The 22,009-nt window shown below is 36.4% G+C and overlaps 1 protein-coding gene across 5 annotated transcripts in view; it reads left to right on the plus strand.

Moving 5' to 3' along the window:
- Nucleotides 1–21,608, plus strand: part of NBN (nibrin) — a 58,079-nt gene extending 36,471 nt beyond the window's left edge. For 2 of the 5 annotated variants that reach the window (XM_068983753.1, XM_068983758.1), the window contains exons 9-16: nucleotides 231–360; nucleotides 1,705–1,983; nucleotides 4,045–4,489; nucleotides 9,634–9,702; nucleotides 10,904–11,056; nucleotides 12,310–12,423; nucleotides 20,085–20,134; nucleotides 21,463–21,608. In XM_068983753.1, the coding sequence (XP_068839854.1) occupies nucleotides 231–360; nucleotides 1,705–1,983; nucleotides 4,045–4,489; nucleotides 9,634–9,702; nucleotides 10,904–11,056; nucleotides 12,310–12,423; nucleotides 20,085–20,134; nucleotides 21,463–21,493 (1,271 nt within the window). In that variant the 3' untranslated portion in view covers nucleotides 21,494–21,608. The remainder of the gene's footprint in view (nucleotides 1–230; nucleotides 361–1,704; nucleotides 1,984–4,044; nucleotides 4,490–9,633; nucleotides 9,703–10,903; nucleotides 11,057–12,309; nucleotides 12,424–20,084; nucleotides 20,135–21,462) is intronic. The other 3 variants (XM_068983754.1, XM_068983756.1, XM_068983757.1) reach the window with 2 other exon arrangements.
- The last annotated feature ends 401 nt before the right edge of the window (nucleotides 21,609–22,009 follow it).

Below are 22,009 nucleotides of genomic sequence, written 5' to 3' on the forward strand. Positions count from 1 at the left end.
AAGTTGATAATCACTTAACAGGAAAGATTTGATGTAATTTTAACATGATTTGGTTCAGATAAGCCCATCACAGATACCAGTAGGCTGCTGCTTACAGGCTGAGTATTTGGAGAAAAGTGGGTGCTATAGTTCATTCCCTCAGTGTGGCACACTCCTAGCAACTTTCCGTGACCAAAGGTCCTTCTGTGTCTAGCATCTGTGATTCTTTTTTTCACTTCTGTGATTTACAGGACTGAAGACCACAACTCCAGGTCCAAGCCTTTCCCAAGCCTTACCAGCCAATAAAAATTTAATGCCAGATGCCTCAGTGAATACTACAGCATATGTAGCTGACACAGAATCAGAACAAGCAGATACATGGTAAAGCTTCATTGATAATGAACTATTGTTATTATTCTATCAATAAAGTAATAGTATATTCAAGAGGTAAAGTCAATGCCTTATCAAGTTGTTTCTTGGGAGACGAAGTATTTGGAGTGTGGGATGCCAGGGAAAATAATATTTGGGGACAGGGTTTAACAAACTTTATAAAGTACTGGAAAATAATATTTTTGGCTCTATGGGCTATTGACCTCTGTCACAGCTACTCAGCTCTGCCACTTAGAATTAAAGCAACCATAGAAACATGTAAATGAATGAGTGTGGCTATACTCCAGTAAACCTGAATTTACAAAAACAAGTGGTCAGCCATGTTTGTCCTGCAAGTTGTAGTTTGTCAACTCCTGAAATAGATAGTTTTGTGTTTTTTTTTTAAATTCCTTGAAAATGTACATAGAAGACGTACAAAGAATTACAGTTTTATTTGTGACTGGTGTTTTATGGTTCTCCACGTAAAGAGGCTTTTTTAAAATTGTTTTTTAATTTTTTTGGAAAGCAGGGGTGGCTCATAAGTATCCTATGGCTTTTTTTTTACTTAAGATACTATTTTAAATCCATAATGAATTATTCATATTGAAAGATACTTATGGTAGCACTATATTATATCATAACTACATTTTCACTGTACCTATGTTTTGTATTGAAACTGTGTTTAACTTTTAAAAGAGAAACTATTAATTTTTTGAAAGTCAGTTGAATGACAACTGGGTTTTTTGTAAAATAAGAATGGCAAAAAAAAACCATAAGAATAGCAAAGATAATATATATTTACCATACATTGTAGAGCTGTGTGTTTATGTGTGGGTTTAAAATATTTTTCTGTTAATCTAGAGTTCTATTCTAGGGACTGCCTTTTGGTCGAAATGTCACCATTTCAGTTCACTGAAAGTGATTGAAATACCACATTATATTTACTAATGGAATTACTTCTTGTTCTTTTTCTGAATTTCTAGTTTTTATCATTTTTTTTCTTAGATGCAAGTAATTTAAAAATTTTAAACAAAGCAAGAAACAGGAATATGATGGTTTAATTTATAAGATACAGGGTTATTATTTTATGTGTGTTTAGCAGTTTTTTTATAGAGCATGCCTGAGTCTGTGCTATAGGGGATGGAGAGAAGGATCTCATCTATCTTCAGGGAGCTTTGATGTCAAAGGAACTGCTTTCTTGAACAATATATTATAAAATATATTGAATAAACAGTTATTTCAAGACAACTATATTCTAAACCTGTATTATATTAGTGCTACTTAAAGGACTTTGTTTCTGGATAAAAACTGCTGTAAATTTGACTGTTTACCATACATTCTTTTCTTTTGCTGCAGTATGGATGTGAGTGAAAGACCAAAAGAAATCAAAATATTTGGAATGGAACCAAAATGTCGAATACTTTCACAAGAAACGTCCACTGTGAAGAAACCCCACAAAATAAGCTCTAATAATAATATAGTGTCAAATACTCTGGTTAGGATGAAAATCCCAAACTATCAGCTTTCACCGACTAAATTCCCACATGTAAATAAAAGTAGAGGTTGGCCTTCTCAGCATCAGCAAACCAACTCCATCAAAGACTATTTTCAGCCGCTTACCTCTCCCAAAAAAAGGTATAATTTTTAATAATAGTGCTTTGTGCCTCTAAAAATATTAATACTTGTTTTATGATTGTAAAATGGTACTAAGTTCATATTCTGTGTAAGTATGCTGTGTAGTATTTCTGTGTAGAAAGCTGTGGCCCTTTGAGCTTATTCCTTCTCAGAAATGTCCACATTGCCTTCTCACCTAAGTTCATTTCTGCTGCTGTTGTTTAGCTGCTCAGTGGTGAGCATGGACTGCAGCATGCCAGGGTTCCCTGTCCTTCACCATCTCCTGGAGTTTGCTCAAATTCATGGCCATTGAGTCAGCGATGCCATCCAGCCTTCTCATCCTCTGTCATCCCCTTCTCCTCCTACCTTCAGTCTTTCCCAGCATAATGGTCTTTACTAATGAGTTGGCTCTTTGCATCAGGTGGCCAAAGTAGTAGAGCTTCAGCTTCAGCATCAGTCCTTCTAATGAATATTCAGTATTGATTTCCTTTACGATTGACTGGTTGATCTCCTTGCAGTCCAAGGGATTCTTAAGAGTCACTAAGTTCATTAGACAGATTTTCTCTCATTTTTTTCCTTCTGCTGTTTCCTTTGCTGAGCTTTCCCGTACCTGGGTGTTTTTGACCTTCCTGCTTTCATTGGCTAGGTCTCTCATTTCCTCTAGGACCATGCTTCATCATTTATTCTTAACTTCTAGCACCTTTAGCATCTTCTTCTAGGTCCTTTTCTTCTATATTCAAAGACTCTGTCTCATTTTTAGTTTTTAAACCCTTCCCTTGACTTGATTTCTTCCTGAAGCTACTGCTGTTTATCTTTTAAATTCACTGTTAAACTTATAAGAGGACATTATTGTTCTTATTTCTGTATGAAATATTTCTTAACAGTATTTCATCACAACCTGACATCCTTGAAAGTAATCACTGACACACTTCACACCTCTAGTGGCCTTTTGGTAACGCTCAACTCTTCATCCTTTGTTCTCCTTGTGATTTCTTCTTGCTTTTTTGTGGTAGTGTCCCAGTTTTGTTTTGTTTTGTTTTTTGCCTCTCTGACTTTGCTCCCATTGAGGACTTCTTTTCTTCCTACTGTGTATGCTTCATTTCAGGTTATAAATGGTCAGTATATTTGGTCCTGACTTAGTAGTATATCACTCCTACTTTTCCACAGAAATCTGCTTTTTTGCCTAATCATAGGTGTAAAACTTTCACCCCTGTCATTGCACTGTATATGTAATTTTGTTAGCAGTTTACTATGTCAACATCTTTGACCCTTTCTGCTCTGCCTCCCCAAAACAGTAGTGCTGATTCTTATTTTAATTGTCTTATAATTATCTCTCTTTCCATCTGTTTGTGTTGCTATCTTTCGAATTCAAACTCTGACTATTTGAATTATTACAAAAACCTCTTGGTAGGTTTATCCGGACCCCGACATTAGTTTAGATTCATTAAGGTATCACTCTTAACTGTTCCAGTTCAACATGTATTGTAAACTTGAGAGCAGAGACCCAGTTTGTGTGTCCTCTGTGGGCCTCAGTACCATTTAAATGAGCTAAGTATTCAGCACTTGCTGAGTGAATGATACAGTATTATATGGAATATACTTAGTCATATATTCACACATATAGTCTTACACTATATTCTGAATTTAGCCACTTCAACTTGAATCTGGCTCTCATGAACTGAACAGGTTTTAGTCCCAGGGTAATTTTTCCCTTGCTCACAAGTTTCCTACATTACAAAGCAAGCTGTTTTTTTCCTGACAAGTCTTTTGTATTTTATATTCTTCTACCTTTTCCATCACACTGATTAATCAACTATTGCAACTTTTAAAAAAGAAGATAAACACCTCTCTGTTATTTAAGCTATGGGATTGATCAGTCCTATCAAAACAATCAAGTGTGTATGAATTATGTACTCTTTTCAGATGTCTACTTTTTTTTTATTTCTGGTGAGGTAGTTAATCATTAAAACCAGGAATATTGTCAATTAAATGAAGAAGGGGGTGAATATTGCCAAACTAAAAAATTACTTAGCTGTGCTCATTTTCTGTTTTTGTTTTCTTCTCTCCTTTTTTGAACCCAAGGGAAAGGGATGAAGAAAATCAAGAAATGTCTTTATCCAAATCAGCAAGAATGGAAATATCTTGTTCTCTTTTAGAACAAACACAACCAACTACATCCTCAATAAGGAAAATTAAGGATGAGCACCTATCTCAGAATGTGCTTGTGGAAAAAACCCCAGATGATTCATATGCAGATACCAATTTAAAGCCTACTGTGAAAAATTATGCCAATAAGTCTCTTTTTACAGAAAAACTAAAATCAGAAAAAAGAAAAGAAATTGATGATTTAGCCATAGAAGAGGAAGTATTGGAACAGTTATTCAAGGATACAGAATTGGAGTTAGAAAGCGAAGTGAAAGTTCAAAAACAAGAGGAAGATATCAATGTTAGAAAAAGGCCACGATTGGATATAGAAACAAATGCCACTTTTAATGATGAAACAATACCAGAAAATAACAAAATATCTGTAAGTAACATTATTTATTGAGAAGTATTGCAAATAGGAACTTGGAATGTTAAAAAGCACTTGAGATATTTGTACTGACAGTATGAGCAGTACTCCTGTTTATTTGGGGGAAAAAATTAGAATCTTCTATATCCCGTATTAAGTATAAGAGTTTGTTGGTTGATAAATGTTAAAAATACAATGATTCTTTGACTATTTATAATAGATGACAACAACTAAAATTGTTATTCATGATTGTTTTAATAGATTTCCAGGCTGTACTGTTTTATTACATCAGACATTTGGCCATGATTTTAAGTATAGGAGGTGCTTTAATCAAGTAAACAGGCACTGAAAGATGAAGAAAGTTAGCAAAACAAAGTATCTACTTAAATAAATTTTTAAGGTACAGCATGTGTAACATCATTAGAGATTTTTAATTTTCATTTTTATCTTTAATGTTCCATCCTCTTCATGAATATTGGTAATTTGTTTCACTCACTTTATTCTAAGACAACAAAGATTATTTTTTAGATTATTTCATATTTTATGCATTATTAAGTAGCCTACTATTTGTAGGTTAGTTACCGCATTAGGTGCGAGCACAGATGCAACGATGTGATAAGCGTTTGCTGAGAATCTGAAGATTCCCGGGTAGTGCAGTGGTAAAGAATCTGCCTGCCAAATGCAGGAGGTGCGGATTCTATCCCTGGGTCGGGAACATTCTCTAGAGTAGGAAATGGCAACCTACTCCAGTATTCTTGCCTGGAGAGTCCCATGGACAGAGGAGTCTGGTGGGCTACAGTTCATGGAGTTGCAGAGTCAGACACAATTGTGTCTGTGAGAATGAGAACCTAGTGTGTATCAAGCACTATATAAATCTATAACTATTATTGAAGAATCAGAATATATGTCCTGTTTAGCCTATACCCTGGAGAAGAGAGGACATGACTGAGCGACTTTCACTTCACTTAGCCTACATACTGGTATCTTCATATGAAGGAAAAAGTCCTCGTTGTTCATCACTTCTTATGAGTGAATACTTAATGCCCTCTTTGGACCAGTGCATCAGAATCACCTGGTGAGCTTTTAAAAATAAGGATTCCCAGACCAAAGGCCCAGAGATCCTGATTCAGCATGTCCAGTTTTCTTTCCAGAAAAAATTCCTGCATTGTGTTAGTTAAGAATTCCTTTGCTGTCTTTAAAAATTCTAAGGTCAGTGGCTTAAATAAGATAGAGTTATTTTTTTCCCCTATAGAAGATGCCCAGAGGTAGGTAACCAAAGCTGCTTAGTTGTTGCTGTTATTAATTTCCTAGGTGTCTGTCTTTCTGCTCCATGAGATGGCACCTCTGGCCATCGGGTCAGCTTTCCTGGGAGGAAGAAGAAAGTGGAAAGGAAACAGGGTTAAAGGGCTTTCCGCTTGAGTCCATTCTAAGGAGCTTTCTCAGAAGCCCCACTTGATGACTTTGGTTATTGGCCAGGATTTAGTTATGGTCTTTGCCAACCCCAGCCCTAACCCTCAATCTCCAAGAGGGTCTGGGAAATGCTTTAAACTTAGTACATCACTTAGGACAACACTGTCCCTTAATTAACATAAAAGTTATATTAATAAGGGAGAAAGAGAATGGATACTGAGATATCTGTTAGCAAGACTGAGAACTTCAGAGACAGACAAGTCCTTTATTATCAAAGTTTTAAGATTAGTTGTCATATTACAGAAAAGATTAATTGAACCAAGAGGTTTATATATCCTATAAGTCACTTCTGTAGCAATTTCCATTGTAATGGAGAATTAGATAAGTTGATTTAATATGGCATTTGATGAAATCCAAGGGATGATATCCTAAATTTAATAAATTTATATCCCTTTATAAAGATGTTTATTAGACATATTTATTCTACTTTCACTCTTGAGTTTTCATTGTCACTTCAGCTCCAGACTATACAAGAATCTGTGTTCAGGCTAGTACTTAATACTACAATCTTTAGAAAGTCAGGCCCTTTTTACATTACTTTGGCCATGGCTTTGGGAATGCCTTTGTCTTGTGGGACCCTATCCTCCTATATTTATTTCTAGTTTTTCCTGATTTTTTTTTTCTAGTCTTCTTGTCCTTTTGCATAGTTTATATCTTCTTTAATGGGCTTTTTTTTTCCTTTTTCTTAAATTCTTTTGCAGATGGGTCCACCACTTGGCAGTACCACAGCTCTGTCTGACAGAGTTGTAGTTGTACTCACAGAATACTTTGGTCAATCCTGTCTGCTAATTAATTCCTATGACCTGCTTTGACCACACATTCTCCCAGGGCTCATGTCACCCAAGGAACTGGGCATTAGGGCCCAGAGTGGGAGAGATAAGAAGTGAGCACCATATACCCTCCAGTGGTATGAGAACCATTAAACAGTATTTTTTGGACCTGGAAAGACCTTTCATTTAATGCCAAGGTTTATATGCTGTAGAATGATACCAGGGAACATAATTACTTTAATTTGCTCTATGATTCTACAGCATAATTTCCTTTGTCTTTTTTTTTTTTAAGAATTCATGACATTCTGAATAAAAACATCTGCTAAGTCACTTCAGTTGTGTCCGACTCTGTGCGACCCCATAGACGGTAGCCCACCAGGCTCCGCCATCCCTGGGATTCTCCAGGCAAGAACCCTGGAGTGGGTTGCCATTTCCTTCTCCAGTGCATGAAAGTGAAAAGTGAAAGTGAAGTTGCTCAGTCATATCTGACTCTTAGTGACCCCATGGACTGCAGCCCACCAGGCTCCTCCATCCATGGGATATTCCAGGCAAGAGTACTGGAGTGGGGTGCCATTGCCTTCTCCGGAATAAAAACATGGTACAACATAAATATGTTGTAGCATACTTTTGGAGAGTGAGTAGCAACTTGATTGTGACATGCTTCTACCAAAGTTAAATCACTATATTTACAGTTTTTTAGTAAGAACCTTGTTAACAAAGGTATTTTTGCTTTCAATATAAGATGATTTTTAAAAACTTTTTTGAAAAAGGAAATCCAGGTGAGAATACTGGAATGGGTTGCCATTTTTTTCTCCAGGGGCTCTTCCCAACCCAGGAGTTGAACCTGCAGCTCCTGCCACATCTCCTGCACTGCAGGCAGGTTCTTCACCACGGAGCCGCCAGGGAAGCTCAAGAAGGCAAATTATGATACTTCTCTCTGGCATTGGATTCCTTAGCTGTATATCAGAAGGACGTTTTCTAAAATACATTGATATTAGAACGATTATTTTTCTGTTTGGGGATTAAATATGGATTCTAGCGTGTCTGTAAGATTTCCTGTAAGCTAAAATAGAAAGCTATTGGCTCGATACCCCTGTTAGGGGTTTATCCTTATGTGAATGACAGCTGTGCCAATCTTGGCTTTGCTTTCAATTCTCCAGTCTTCATAAAATGCCAACATGACTCCACATCCTTGTTAACATACCTCCTAACAGCACCCGCTGTCTACAGAAATCTCTTCTTCACCTCTTTTATACCCTTCTATTTTGAATTAAGGTTTCCTCTTCTCTTTTTGTATGCTTAATCACTCAGTCCTGTCTGACTCTTTGTGACACCATAGACTGTAGCTCACAAGGCTCCTCTGTCCATGGGGATTCTTCGGGCAAGAATACTGGAGTGGGTTGCCACGCCCTCCTCCTCCAGGGGACCTTCCCAACCCAGGGATCAAACCTAGGTCTCCCACATTGCAGGCGGAGTCTTTACTGTCTGAGCCAGCAGCGAAGCCTATAGCATCTTTGAGAGCCCGGCAGTTATACCTGTCATTTACTGGATACCATCATACTGTCTACAGCAACATACACTGAGGTAGTACTGTACACACTGAACAGATTTGGAAACTGACGTAGGAGTTATGTAACTTGCCAAGCTGGCTTATCTAGGTTTTGACAACTGGGACAGAAATCCTTGGTTCACCCTATTCTTTCCACTTTCCCATTTGTCAGCTTTCTCAGAATGTCATTCATTCATTCTAGACATTGAGCGTGCTAACATGAAAGGCAGTCTGAGAGGATAAGTTTGATAGAATTTTAGGAGGTAGAGTCTCAAGGATGTGGTGATTGACTTAATAAGAGAAATGAGGAGAGAGGAAAAAGTATTGGAAAATTCCCAAGCTTACAGTCCAAGGCTCTGGGTATGGTTTTATAGTGTGATTCTCTGAGAAAGGAAATGAAAACTTGCTCAAGGGGATGAGCAAGTTTGAGGGAGTAAGACAGAATGGGGAAAAAAAGGTAGAGGGTTAAAATGTGATTGTGGTAACAACTTACAGTGGGTGATGTATGTGAAAATACTCAATTAAAGGGTATGTGGTAGCCTTGGCATAGACATTTTTAATCTTACTACTGATAAATAACATTAATTTCTTTAGTCTCTAAGCAAGCTGAGAGTACATTTTGCTTTTTCTTTCCAACTTATTATTAACATTTTTCTGCATTTTTATTACTGAATCATTGAAAATTTGATGTAAAATGATATGCCCCCCTATTGTATCCAAAGGGATTATGGTTTTTATTGAAAGTATTAGAAAGCTATCTGTGTAATGTACTTTTATCTAGTATATGAGCTGGATATATGAATATGAAGGATAGTATGATTTTATGCAAGGCAGTCTCCATTTTTTTATAGGTAAATACCTTGAACAATTAAAATAACTCTTCCTGGATTAAGGATATTTAACATTCAATTCTAAATAAATTTAGATAGACTTCCTTAAAAATTTTTAACTATAAAAGTAATAATACACAATCATGTAGAAATATGAAAAATAAAAATATAACAATTTGTTGATAATCCTGTCTTCTGTAGATAACCACAGTTAATATTTTGGCATTTTCTTTTTTAAATTTTATTTTTCAAATTGGACTCAAATGCTAATGCAATTTTATAGCCATTGTAATTCCTTTATATTATGATCATTTCTCATATTATACTCTTTATATAACTTATATGAACTTAGATTGCTTCCAGTTCTTTACTCTTATAACTCATCCTCCAGTCTTTTTCTAAATATATTTCTATTCTCATCTCATAGTTTCTCTAGGAAAGATACTTGAAAACCATAGATCAAGAACATGGATAATCTCTAAGGTTTTCAGAAAGGTTCCATCTTGTAACTCTTATGAACAATATTTTTTATTTCTTTAGCAAGAAAATGAAATTGAAAAGAAGTGTGAGCTCAAGAAAGAATCACTCTGGTCAACTAAAGAACTATCTGTGAGGAATTTTTTAATTTTATAAAGATTTGACTTATATTGACTGTCATTTCATTGATTTTTTTATGAGTATTCATTCTTAGGATTAAAACTGATTCTGTTTCTATAATTTTGGTCTATTTCATAATTATACTTCCTCTGGAAATGGACAGATCATATTATAAACATGGTATAGCAAAAAGAATGTGGAGAAAGCCTGAGTGTAATTCTCTGCCCTCTACTCCATAGATAGGAGACCTTTAATAGGTCATTTTCACATTTACGAACTTCAGGTCTTTTGTTTATAGAAACACTTAATATTTCTACAATAGCATTGTTGTTTATATAAAATAGAGTAATGGATATGAAATATTTTTAAACTCTAGAACAAACTACACAAATATTAGGCTATTGTTATTTTATTAGAGTTCCTGATTACATTTTGTCATTGTCACATGAACCTTTTCTTTTGATTTTTCTGTTTTTTCATCTCTCCCTGACTGTCTTATAGTCCTGTTAGCAGCTTGCAAATGGATATATAGTTAAGCAGTTTAAAAAACTAAGATGGTCAGCCTTGGGCAGCTATAAGAACGTGTATATGTAGGTACTTAGTTAATAGTAAATGATATAAAGAGTCTCTTTCAGCAACAAAAAGGAATCTTCACACTGATTAAATAACTGTTAATCTGGAATTTTAAAAGTGGCTTTCAGTTAATGAGGTGGTGTGCCCAGAATTAGTGGTTGAGTTTTTTGAGGTGTCCAAACTAATGAAAAACATACATTATTGAAAATCAAGAAAACTTAAGTATAGTACAGATAACTTGTAGAATGTATTGTATAATAATCTCAGTGTATGGTTTTAATGAAACGAACCAAACTGTTTCTTGCCAAGAAAATATATACAGGAAGATAAATTGTTTATTGGGATGATTTTTACTAGAAGATGCTATTAAATTTCAAATACTTTATGGCTTTTTAGTCTTTTGTCATACATGAGTATGTTATAAATGTTTCTGAAGTTAGAGTCAGAAATACTACTTGAGTAATTTTCTGGTTTTGAAATAGATAAGATTTGATTTCAAGTACAAATTTCAGATGTTAGAAATAAACCTTTTTTTTATTTTACTGTTTTTTCAGATATTTGAACTTTTTTCTAGAGGTTCTTTAAGTGACAAGTAATTTTCCTTTTCCTTCTTATTTTATCCATCTTAACACTGTTTAAGAACAATGGTGAACCTCAGGATGGTGATGAGATGCTTCCAAAGAAAGTGTTACTGACTGAATTTCGATCCCTGGTTTGTAATTCCACCTCCAGAAATGCATCCAGTGTGAATAATGATTATGGTGAACTAAAGAATTTCAAGAAATTCAAAAAGGTATGTATTCCTTTAAAATGCAACAAGAGTGCAGTGTTTGAAATGTTTTTAGAAATACACTAAATAGTAATAAAAGCGGTATATGTTGAAAACTGATGCTGTTTCTTCTGCTTAAAAGTTACAAGTTACTCTAGTAAGTACATACCCTGCCACTTAAATTAATATATAAAACTTTATTAAGGTTGAATTCTTTAAAGGATGCTGTTTACCCATTTCTTTTCTACCTTATACAGCAGGCTTTTGGCTAGGTTCCTCCTAGTTCTTTTTCTTTCTTTCTTGTTTTGGTCATCTTTTGGTTGCTCAATGCAGGTTACAGGATCTTAGTATCCAACTAAGAATCAAACCTGTGTCCTCAGCAATGAAAGCATGGAGTGCTGAAAGAATATTTCTCATCCTATCCGTATTCTTTTTGTTGTCTATTCTAGGGTGTTTGTTTCTTACTCCATACTACTATTGACCTGCTAGGTTTTGCTTATGCATTTGATCAGAATATAGTAATTTTTTCAAAAGTGAAAGACTGCTTTTCTCTAGAACATGATCTATATGATTTTTGCTGTGACTACAGGGTGTTGTAGCTTTTTCCTCTCAAATGTGAGCTACTATTAACATTAGTTTTCTGCCTATGACTTTAGAGCCATTTAGAGTATTATAATATTATTAAAGTGTTCTGAACGCCATCTAACAGGAAGAATCTCTTCTACTTAGAGTGGACAATGGGAAATATCTCCCGCTTATTTTCCACCCCACATGAATAGCACAGGGGCATTTGTGTTCAATATCATATTACACAATCTCATTAAATTAAAATGCAAAAGACATACTAAATTTTTTAATTAATGAGGTTAACCACATAAAAAGCAATATAATATTCACTGCTGGCACAGGAGTGGTAAAAGTATAAAGTAGTACAAACTTCTGGAAAATAGTTTGGAAAATTTAAAAACCCTTAAAAATACTAATATCCTTGGCCAAGGAAATTTTTTGAGACTAAAAGAAATTAAATTTTTATACTAAAAGAAGTTTTAACGGGATTGCTTCTAATGAAAGGATTTGTCTGAATTTTTCTGTATATACTCAAATCAATGAAATAACTCAGTTTCCTCCCTCTTTCACTCATTTTCATTTATGGGATATAAATATGTTTAGTACTTATATGTGATTTACAGTCTTTGTGTTTTGAAGGTTTTTTTTCTTTTTAAAAATATGATTGTCTTTATTTTTTAGTGCATTTAACAAGGTTTACTGTTTCACAGGTCACATTTCCTGGAGCAGGAAAACTTCCACACATCATTGGAGGATCAGATCTAATAGCTCATCATGCTCGAAAGAATACAGAATTAGAAGAGTGGTTGAGGCAGGAAATGGAGGTTAGTAGGAACCCAGACTCAGTAACTTGTTTGATTATTTGATCCCTTGTGATTTCCTTAGAGCAAATTCTTCTTAAAAACCAAACTTAAGATAAGTGACCTAAGGTTATTCATTCAGAAAAATTCCTGAGTTACAGACCATTAAGATTAATTTGCACCTTTCTGTAACACTTCTCTAAGGGACTTCTAAATTTACTGATCATATGTGCAACTAATTTGCTGCCTACGCCTCAGGAACCCAAACCTCAGTTATAAAATTGCTCTTTTGGGAAAATATGAACAGCTATACAGCTCTCCATGTTAGGATGTGGTTTCCAAAAACTCACTGTTTTACAGATAATCAGCATGTGTTTATAAACTCTAATGAGAACTCAGAGAATACAAAAATATGCTTCCTTTACTTTCTGGGTGTTGTGAGTCCCTAGTGTATATTCTTTTTTTAAAAATATAAGTTTATTTATTTTAATTAGAGGCTAATTACTTCACAATATTGTATTGGTTTTGCCATACATTGACATGAATCTGCCACATGCATACATGTGTTCCCCATCCTGGAACCCCCTCCCACCTCCCTCCCCATCCCATTCCTCTGGGTCATCTCAGTGCACCAGCCCTGAGCATCCTATATCACGCATTGAACCTGGACTGGCGATTCGATTCACATATGATAATATACATGTTTCAATGCCATTCTCCCAAATCATCCCACCCTCGCCCTCTCCCACAGAGTCCAAAAGACTGTTCTATACATCTGTGTCTCTTTTGCTGTCTCGCATACAGGGTTATCATAGCCATCTTTCTAAATTCCATATATATGCGTTAGTATACTGTCTTGGTGTTTTTCTTTCTGGCTTACTTCACTCTGTATAATAGGCTCCAGTTTCATCCACCTCATTAGAACTGATTCAAATGTATTATTTTTAATGGCTGAGTAATACTCCATTGTGTATATGTACCACAGCTTTCTTATCCATTCATCTGCTGATGGACATCTAGGTTGCTTCCATATCCTGACTATTATAAACAGTGTTGCAATGAACATTGGGGTACACGTGTCTCTTTCTATTCTGGTTTCCTCGGTGTGTATGCCCATTGTGGGCATTTGTATTTCCACACCCCTACCTCATGCCAGGGCCCTTTTCCCCCTTTTTAGATGACTTGCGTGTCTACCATATTCCTTCTCAGGTATGAAAGTCAGTAACAATCAGAATATATCTCAGTATAGATCATTCTTCTTTTTCCCTGCAACACAGTATGTGATTTTGATTTGTAGATACAATTCTTGTTTATTTCAAGGAACTTTTCTGTTACCTCCTTAAAGATATTTTTATATTTATTGGGATTGCTACACTTAAGACATTACTCTCCTTTATTAAATCATCTTTCTGCTTCACATCCATTATTCTACATTCATTGTTGTTTTCTTTAAGCTCTTTAACTATATCAGAAATTAAAATTTCAGTTGTATCTGTTCTACTCCTCACTAGCTGTTATGTGATCTTGACTTCATTATACCTAATTAGAAATAATTAAAATCCTAATTATGCATTTAAACATTATTATTATTTTATTATTCCTCTGTCTCCTCCTATGCAGAATGGGAACAAAAATAGTACCTCCATTTTATAGGCTTTTTGTGAGAATTACAGAAGGTACTACTTAATACAACATTTATAATAGTGGAAACCATGTTAGCTATTTCTCATTTCTTAATTCTGAAATGGTGTCATTATAGTTTCAGTTTGTTTACTTAACGTTCATTCCCATTTCATTTCATTGTGTTTTTCCTATCATTTAACTTTTTTGTTATTTTATTGCTTTCACGTTCTTATTAATTTTATGTATCTTTTATTTATGGGTTATTATTTCTTGCAGACCAGGTTCTTTAACTGTCTTTGGCATGTTCTGTTCTAGTCTTTCTTTCCCCCCATCTGGATGTGGAGTGGCTTTGCTGTTTCCTTTAATTTTACCACTATTAAAAGACCTGTCCAGATATTGCTTGCTGTGTGACACGGCATGTGACGTCTTATGCAGGGATTACATTCTAAAACCAGTTTGGGGCTTCCCTGGTGGCTCAGTGGTAGAGAATTCACCTGCCAGTGCGGGAGACATGGGTTTGATCCCTGATGTGGGAAGATCCCACATGCTGCCAAGCAGCTAAGCCGGTGAGCCACAAGTACTGAGCCCGTACTCTGGAGCCTCAGAGCCGCAACTCCTGAGCCCACACCCCCTAGAGCCCATGCTCCACAATGGGAGAAGCCGCCTCGGTGAGAAGCCCATGCACGGCAAGTAGAGAAGCCCCCACTTGCTGCAACTAGAGAAAAGCCTGTGTAGCAGTGAAGACCCAGCACAGCCAAAATAAATAAATAAAATTATTTCAAAAGGAAGCAGTTTGAGGCAGAAAATCACTCCTACCCTAGTGCATCCATACTTGTCAGTATGGCAACGTATTCAGTCAAAGGCACGTAGTGTAGCCCATCTACTTGCTGTGGCCTGAAAACACTGAATTGACGTGGGGTGGTGGGGTGGTCAGGTAAAGCTGTGTGCTGCTCTTCCTGGGAATGGAATTAAACATGTACCAGGGAGTGTCTCTCCTCCCAGAAGAGAATAACCTGGAGTTTCCGGTTACTTGCCTGATCTGTCAAGGGTGCCTGGAGCCTGTGTCTTTGGTTAGTGCCAGTCTCACTGACTCACCTCTCTGTGCCATCAGCCCCTCCCAGCATTCCACCAGGAGTTGTTTTCTCTTTGCTGCTCAGACTGCTCTTTCCCAAATTTGTAGTATTAGTAAGAATTCTCAGGTTTAGACAGTTCTGTAGCACCTTTTAATGAGTTGGAGGAGCGTTAGGAATCAGTTGCATTAGTCTTTGGGTTCTTTGCACAGCCACGTTTTTGAAGTCTACATCTTGCTGCTGCTGCTACTGCTAAGTTGCTTCAGTCGTGTCCGACTCTGTGCGACCCCATAGATGGCAGCCCACCAGGCTCCCCCGTCCCTGGGATTCTCCAGGCAAGAACACTGGAGTGGGTTGCCATTTCCTTCTCCAACGCATGAAAGTGAAAAGTGAAAGGGAAGTCGCTCAGTTGTGTCCGACTCTTAGCGACTCCATGGACTGCAGCCTACCAGGCTCCTCCACCCATGGGATTTTCGAGGCAAGAGTACTGGAGTGTGCTGCCGTTGCTACATCTTGATTAGTTTGTAACTGGTGAGTGTTATTTGTTCTTGGATAGGGTGAAGCTGAGAGAATGATGGTGCAGCTGCTGACTTGTTTCTTTTATTTCATTAGCATTAGTAGAGAGACTGTATTCTAGACTTATTCTACCAAATCTCCCTTTTGTTCTAGAGCAATTTCAGGTGCTCTAAGTAGAGTTTGCTCTCTAAGGTAATAGAATTGACTTTGGTCTTCTGCTTCAGCTCCCATACACGTGTGCTGCTGTCTTGATGTCTCATTTCCCTGTGCTTGCTCCAGCTGCTCTTCTGTGTTCCCTGCCTTTTGTTTTTTTAAGCCCTTCTTTTTCTTCTTTTACTGCAGACCAGTCTTCGTTTTCACAATCACTTAGTTCCCATACTCTCTTTGAATATAGGATATTTTCATTCTGTGCATTTAGCATAATAACTCTTTGAATTCTTCCCAACCTGATTTGGATTTTGAAAGACTGTGATATGTAGTTCTCCCAAGCCACTGAAAAATGCCAGTAATAGGAATGCCATTTATTTCTGTTTCTTAACACTATTTTACTTAATAATTTTACTGAGCTATACAAGATAAAGCTGATTTTTCTTTTTTAATTAACTTATTTTAATTAGATGATAATTACATTACAATATTATGATGGTTTTTGCCATACACCAACATGAATTGGCTATAGGTATACACGTGTCACCTGCATCATAAAGCCCCTCCCACCTCCCTTCCCACCCTATCCCTCTAGGTTGTCCCAGAGCAGTGACTTTGGGTTCCCTGCTTCATGCATGGAACTTGCACTGGTCATCTCTTTTACGTATGGTAATGTACATGTTTCAATGCTCTTCTTTCACATCATCCCACCCTTGCCTTCTCCCACTGAGTCCAAGAGTGTTTACATCTGTGTCTCCTTTGCTGCCCTGCATGTAGGATCTTCTAAATTCCATATATAGGAGTTAATATGCAGTATTTGTCTTTCTCTTTCTGACTTACTTCACTCTATAATAGGTTCCAGAGTCATCCATCTCAGTAGAACTGACTCAAATGCATTCCTTTTTATAGCTGAGTAATATTCCATTGTATGTATGTACCACAATTTCCTTATCCATTCATCTGTCAGTGGACATCTAGGTTGGTTCCATCTCCTAATTATTGTAAATAGTACAGCAATGAACATTTGGGTACATGTGTCTCTTTCAATTCTGGTTTCCATTGGGTATATGCCCAGCAGTGGGATTGCTGGATTGTATGGCATTTCTATTCAGTTTCTTAAGGAATCTCCACACTCCTCCATAGTGGCTGTATCAGTTTGCATTCCCATCAACAGTGTAAAATGATTCCCTTTTCTCCACACCCTCTCCAGCATTTATTGTTTGTAGACCTTTTGATGATGGGCATTCTGACCAGTGTGAGATGATACCTCATTGTATTTCTCTAATAATGAGTGATATTGAGCATCTTTTCATGTGTTTATTAGCCATCTGTATGTCTTCTTTGGAGAAATAGCTGTTTAGGTCTTTTGCCCACTTTTTGATTAGGTTGTTTTTCTGGTATTGAGCTGTATGAGTTGCTTTGTACATTTTGGAGATTAATTCTTTGTCAGTTGTTTCTTTTGCTATTATTTTCTCCTTTTCTGAGGGCTGTCTTTTCACTTTGCTTATAGTTTTCTTCATTGTGCAAAAGCTTTTAAGTAGGTCTCATTTGCTTATTTTTATTTCCATTACTCTAGGAGGTGGGTCATAGAGGATGTTGCTGTGATTTATGTCAGAGTATTCTGCATAGTTTCTGGTCTTACACTTAGGTCTTTAATCCATTTGAGTTTATTTTTGTGTATGCTGTTAGAAAGTGTTCTAGTTTCATTCTTTTACATAGTTCACCAGTTTTCCCATCACCACTTGTTGAAGAGACTGTCTTTTCTCTATTGTTTATTTTTGCCTCCTTTGTCAAAGATAAGGTGTCCATAGGTTTGTGGATTTATCTCTGGACTTTCTGTTTTGTTCCAGTAATCTATATTTCTGTCTTTGTACTAATACTGTACTGTCTTGATGACTGTAGCTTTGTAGTATAGTCTGAAGTCAGGACAGTTGATTGCTCTTGTTCTGTTCTTCTTCCTCAAGATTGCTTTGGCTATCCAGAGTCTTTTGTGTTTCCATACAAATTGTGAAATTATCTGTTCTAGTTGTGTGAAAAATACTGTTGATTGTTTGATAGGGATTGCATTGAATGGGTAATTACTTTGGGTAATACTCATTTTGGTATTTAGGTATACTCATTTTCACAATATAGATTTTTACAATTCAAGAGCATGGTATATTTCTCCATCTATTTGTGTCTTCCATTTGTGTTCTGCTCTACTTATTAGACAACGTAAAAAGATGTAATTTCATTTTGACATTTCATTTTATAAATAGGAAATCATTCTGGTAAGTTTGAATCCTGCAAGTATAAGCTGGTGCTCTTATTCAAGTAGACCTGGTCAATCCCAGTTCTTCCATATGACAGTTTTCTGATTTTTCTTAACCTGAGTCTCTGTTCCTTATTGGTTAAAATTGGGATAATAGTGTAAAATAGTGATGAAGTTATATGAAGATTAAGTGAGTTTTTCTTAGAAACAGTTTTAAGGTAGTATCTAGAAATATATAAATGTAAATTATTTCTAGTAAACAAACAGTATCTGCATTCAGTGAATTTACACTTCTTTAGTGGAGACATGATACAAATGATTATAACAGGTAGAAATTGGGTAAAGTTTTGTGGGAGTTCTTCATATCAGACTTGTTTTTATTATGTTTTTAAGTTATTTATTTTGTATTGGGGTATAGCTGGTTAACAACATTGTGATAATTTCAGGTAAACTGTGAAGGGGCTCAGGCCCGAGTCCCTTCACATGCGTGTATCCATCCCCTCCCGTCCAGGCTGCCACAGCACACTGAGCAGAGTGCCATGCATGGTACAGTAGGTTCCTGTTAGTTATGCGTTTCAATCATGGCAGTGTCAGACTTATTTTTAAATGAAGAGACTCAGAAAGCCATTGTTAAAGAGGTGAAGAACATGTTCCTTGACACATAGGAGGCAGTAAATAATTATTGAGCAAATGCACCTTGAAAGATGGTCAGCTTTGGAAAGAGGAGGAAAAGGAAGTAATTTCTAGATAGAGGAAGAAACATGAACAAAAGCAGAGAGAGGCCAGTATGTTTGTTGGGAGGTATGTGTGGTGTTTTGTCTTTGTGTGATTCAGTTTATCTGGCTTTATAGGGTTCATGGAGAAGAGGGTGAGAAGTGATTGAGAAAGTAGAATGGAGCGAGGTCATGAAGAACCTTTCCCATTTAGGGGTCGTCAGACTCAAGAGTGTGTGTTTTCTTTGGTAGGTTGGGGAAGTCATTGAAAGGTTTTGAATGGCACATGATAAGATCACAGCTGGACTTGAGGAAGGGCGCATGCAGCTCAGGGTATTTCCGGTCCTAAGTCTTAAAGGTGCTTTAGGAGTTTGGTGAGTTTGTGTGTAAAATTATTTTGTGGATGAGGTAATTCAGTAGCAGTTTCTGAGGCCTAATTTGGGACTGTGAGGAGAGCCTCTTTAACTGAAGAGCTGCTCTGGTTGAAGGCAGGGTAAATACTACCCTCTCAGGCTTCTGTCAGTGGTATGATCTCAAAACATTGACATTTCATTTAGTAAAAGGGTTTTGCTGGAAAAAAATGTTTAAAAACTTAACAAACTAGCATTATATGTGCTGGTTGCCTTTGAAAGGAGATTGGCTGGAGAAATTTGATTAGGAGACTTATGCAATAATCTTGGCACGAAGGGAAAATGGAACAGATCTGTTCCATGGGTGAGAACTGGCAACCTCCAGGATGTGGTCAGCTGCTGCCGCTGGCGCAGCAGGTAAGGGTAGAAAGTGGTCGACGCACAGTTGGAGAAAAAGAAACTAGAGACAGAATGAAAGTTTTAAAGATAGGAGCAGGGGACTCAAGACCTCTTGGATCAAGAGTCCTGTTCCTTGGAGCCCCATCACGTTTATTTCATGTCTTGGCAACCGAAAGAATTTGTTGTGCTGCATGAAGTCAGCCTCCTGTGTCCCCGGTCATGTCTCCCATTCTATTAATTAAACTACCTTTGCTATTTTTTTGTATCAGGGCTGTCACCTAACTGGAGGTCATAGACCTGCATATGCCTTGGGAAAACATGTTGGTGTGTGCACAAGCAGCGTTCTGAACTTGGGCTGATCTGGAATTCCAAGGTCCACGCTGTTTTTCTTTAGTTTAGCAGGGTATGACGACCCCAACGAATCAACCCAGTGTACTTTTAGTTGGGTTATGCTGTATTGCTATATTTTGCTTTTATTCTTTTCCCATGGTGATTTTCTCATGGCTTAGCCAGAGCAACAGGCAGCTATTAACCTCTGCAGTCAACCAGCAGGGCAGTTTCATTAACGGTATATTCATCATTGAGCAGATCTTTGAAATTATGTTAATTTTGACAGGTTCAAAATCAGCATGCAAAAGAAGACTCTCTTGCTGATGACCTCTTTAGGTAAAGTCTAATTTCAGCTTTCTTGTGCATTTTTGTATATAACACTTAGTTCTGTTGATAGAGTTTAAATGTTTTGACCCCTTTCCTTAAAATTAGACACTTGGTACCTTCACCTAAATAATATTTTGTCTTGTTTTTAATTTTTTTTAACTACTTGAGCACCTGTTTACTACTGAATAAAGGCTTGGGCTTAATTCACCTGTACTGTATCACAAGATGTTTAAATTATGGGCATTTGGGATTCCCTGGTGGCTCAGTGGTAGACAATCCACCTGCTGGTGCAGGAGATGCAGTTTGATCCCTGGGTCTAGAAGATCCCCTGGAAAAGGAAATGGCAACCCACTCCAGTATTCTTGCTGGGAAATGCCATGCACAGTGGAGCCTGGTGGGCTGCAGACCATGGGGTTGCAAGAGTCAGACACAACTTAGCAACCAAACCACCACCACCTTGGGCATTTAGACAATGAAGGTTCCTGAGCTGGGTGAATTTGACTGATACATTTGTGAGATTTTCAGCCCTGAGTAGAAAGAATTATGAATGAATGGAGTTTGAAATAAGATAAGTAAAATACCAGACATGAAAATAAGAAGCTGGATTAGAGTTTCAAAGCAGGTTTTTGTGAGAGGGTTAGAGGAGTTATAATGGGTAATAATAATTTAATTCAGATTTAACATTTTCAGCATTCTTGCAGGCCCAACAAACTTCATAATAATTAGCTCTCAAATATGCATAAAATACAATATTGTAGGTAGATACTGGCTAGGGTGGAATAACATTTTCCCAAGAAATACTGTAATTTTGAGTCTGTTTTATAGCCAATTTGATTTTTAATTTCATTATTGAATATGTGAATCATTGATGAAAATGTTGACAAATAGTACTGATTTTTCATAAGTATAGTCAGATGCCCAACTACATTTGTTCAGTTGCTATAGGAGAAGACTTTTATAACATAATTATATTTTAGGTTCATTATGCTCTTTTGGGCAAATGGTAGAATTTAATGTGGGAGTGGAGAGATCTGTTTGCAGCTATTCTGGAGGAAGTATAAAAACATGTATTAATTTTTAAACCGTTGTTTTCATTAATTACTTTAAGGCTTTTACAGGATTTTTGATGTTTTACTTTTACCAAATAGTCATCAAAGCAACATCAAAAGGATAAACGACAGTAAAAAATGTCTTTGCTTAATATTTGATCCTAGGGATAAAACTGGCATTCTCATTCTGTTTGCCAAAGCGTGTCTATATTTTGAAAGCCTTTTAACTTGTGAAAGGAGCACTATCATTTATCTAGATATCATTTGACTCAGTTTCTTTCTTTACAGATACAATCCTAATGTTAAAAGGAGAAGATAACAAGGTTTTATGAAGAAGCCACAGAAAAACATTTCCTGTTTAGTATTTACTTCAAGTTTCCTCTGTAGTACATTCATATCATGTATAGAAGATTTAAGTTTATGGCCTAAATTTGTTAAATAAAATGCACAAAACTCAAGTTTCTTTTGTTTGGGAAAATTAGTATCATTTGTTCTGTTTTAGTCTTTGTCATCTCATCTTTTATAATTTTTTTTCATTTTTAAATGTGATTTTAACTTATTGAATACTTAATGTAGTCATAGTTCAAAATTCTAAAAGTATAAAAAGGTAAAAGCTTAAAAAGGCTCCCTTCTACCACTGTCCTGGCTGTCTGTTTCCTCGCCTCTGAAAAAAATCCATGATACTCATTTCTTTACAGAGATATGTAGTGCCTATTCAAATTTCTATGCATATCATTTTTCAGTAATTTCCTATAGAAATGATACGATGTTACATACCTTACCCTTTTTTACTGACTGGATTTGAAGGTTATAGTAATATCAAAGCATATTTTTC

Source organism: Capricornis sumatraensis, chromosome 11 (genome assembly GCF_032405125.1).
Source record: "Capricornis sumatraensis isolate serow.1 chromosome 11, serow.2, whole genome shotgun sequence".
NCBI lineage: Eukaryota > Metazoa > Chordata > Mammalia > Artiodactyla > Bovidae > Capricornis > Capricornis sumatraensis.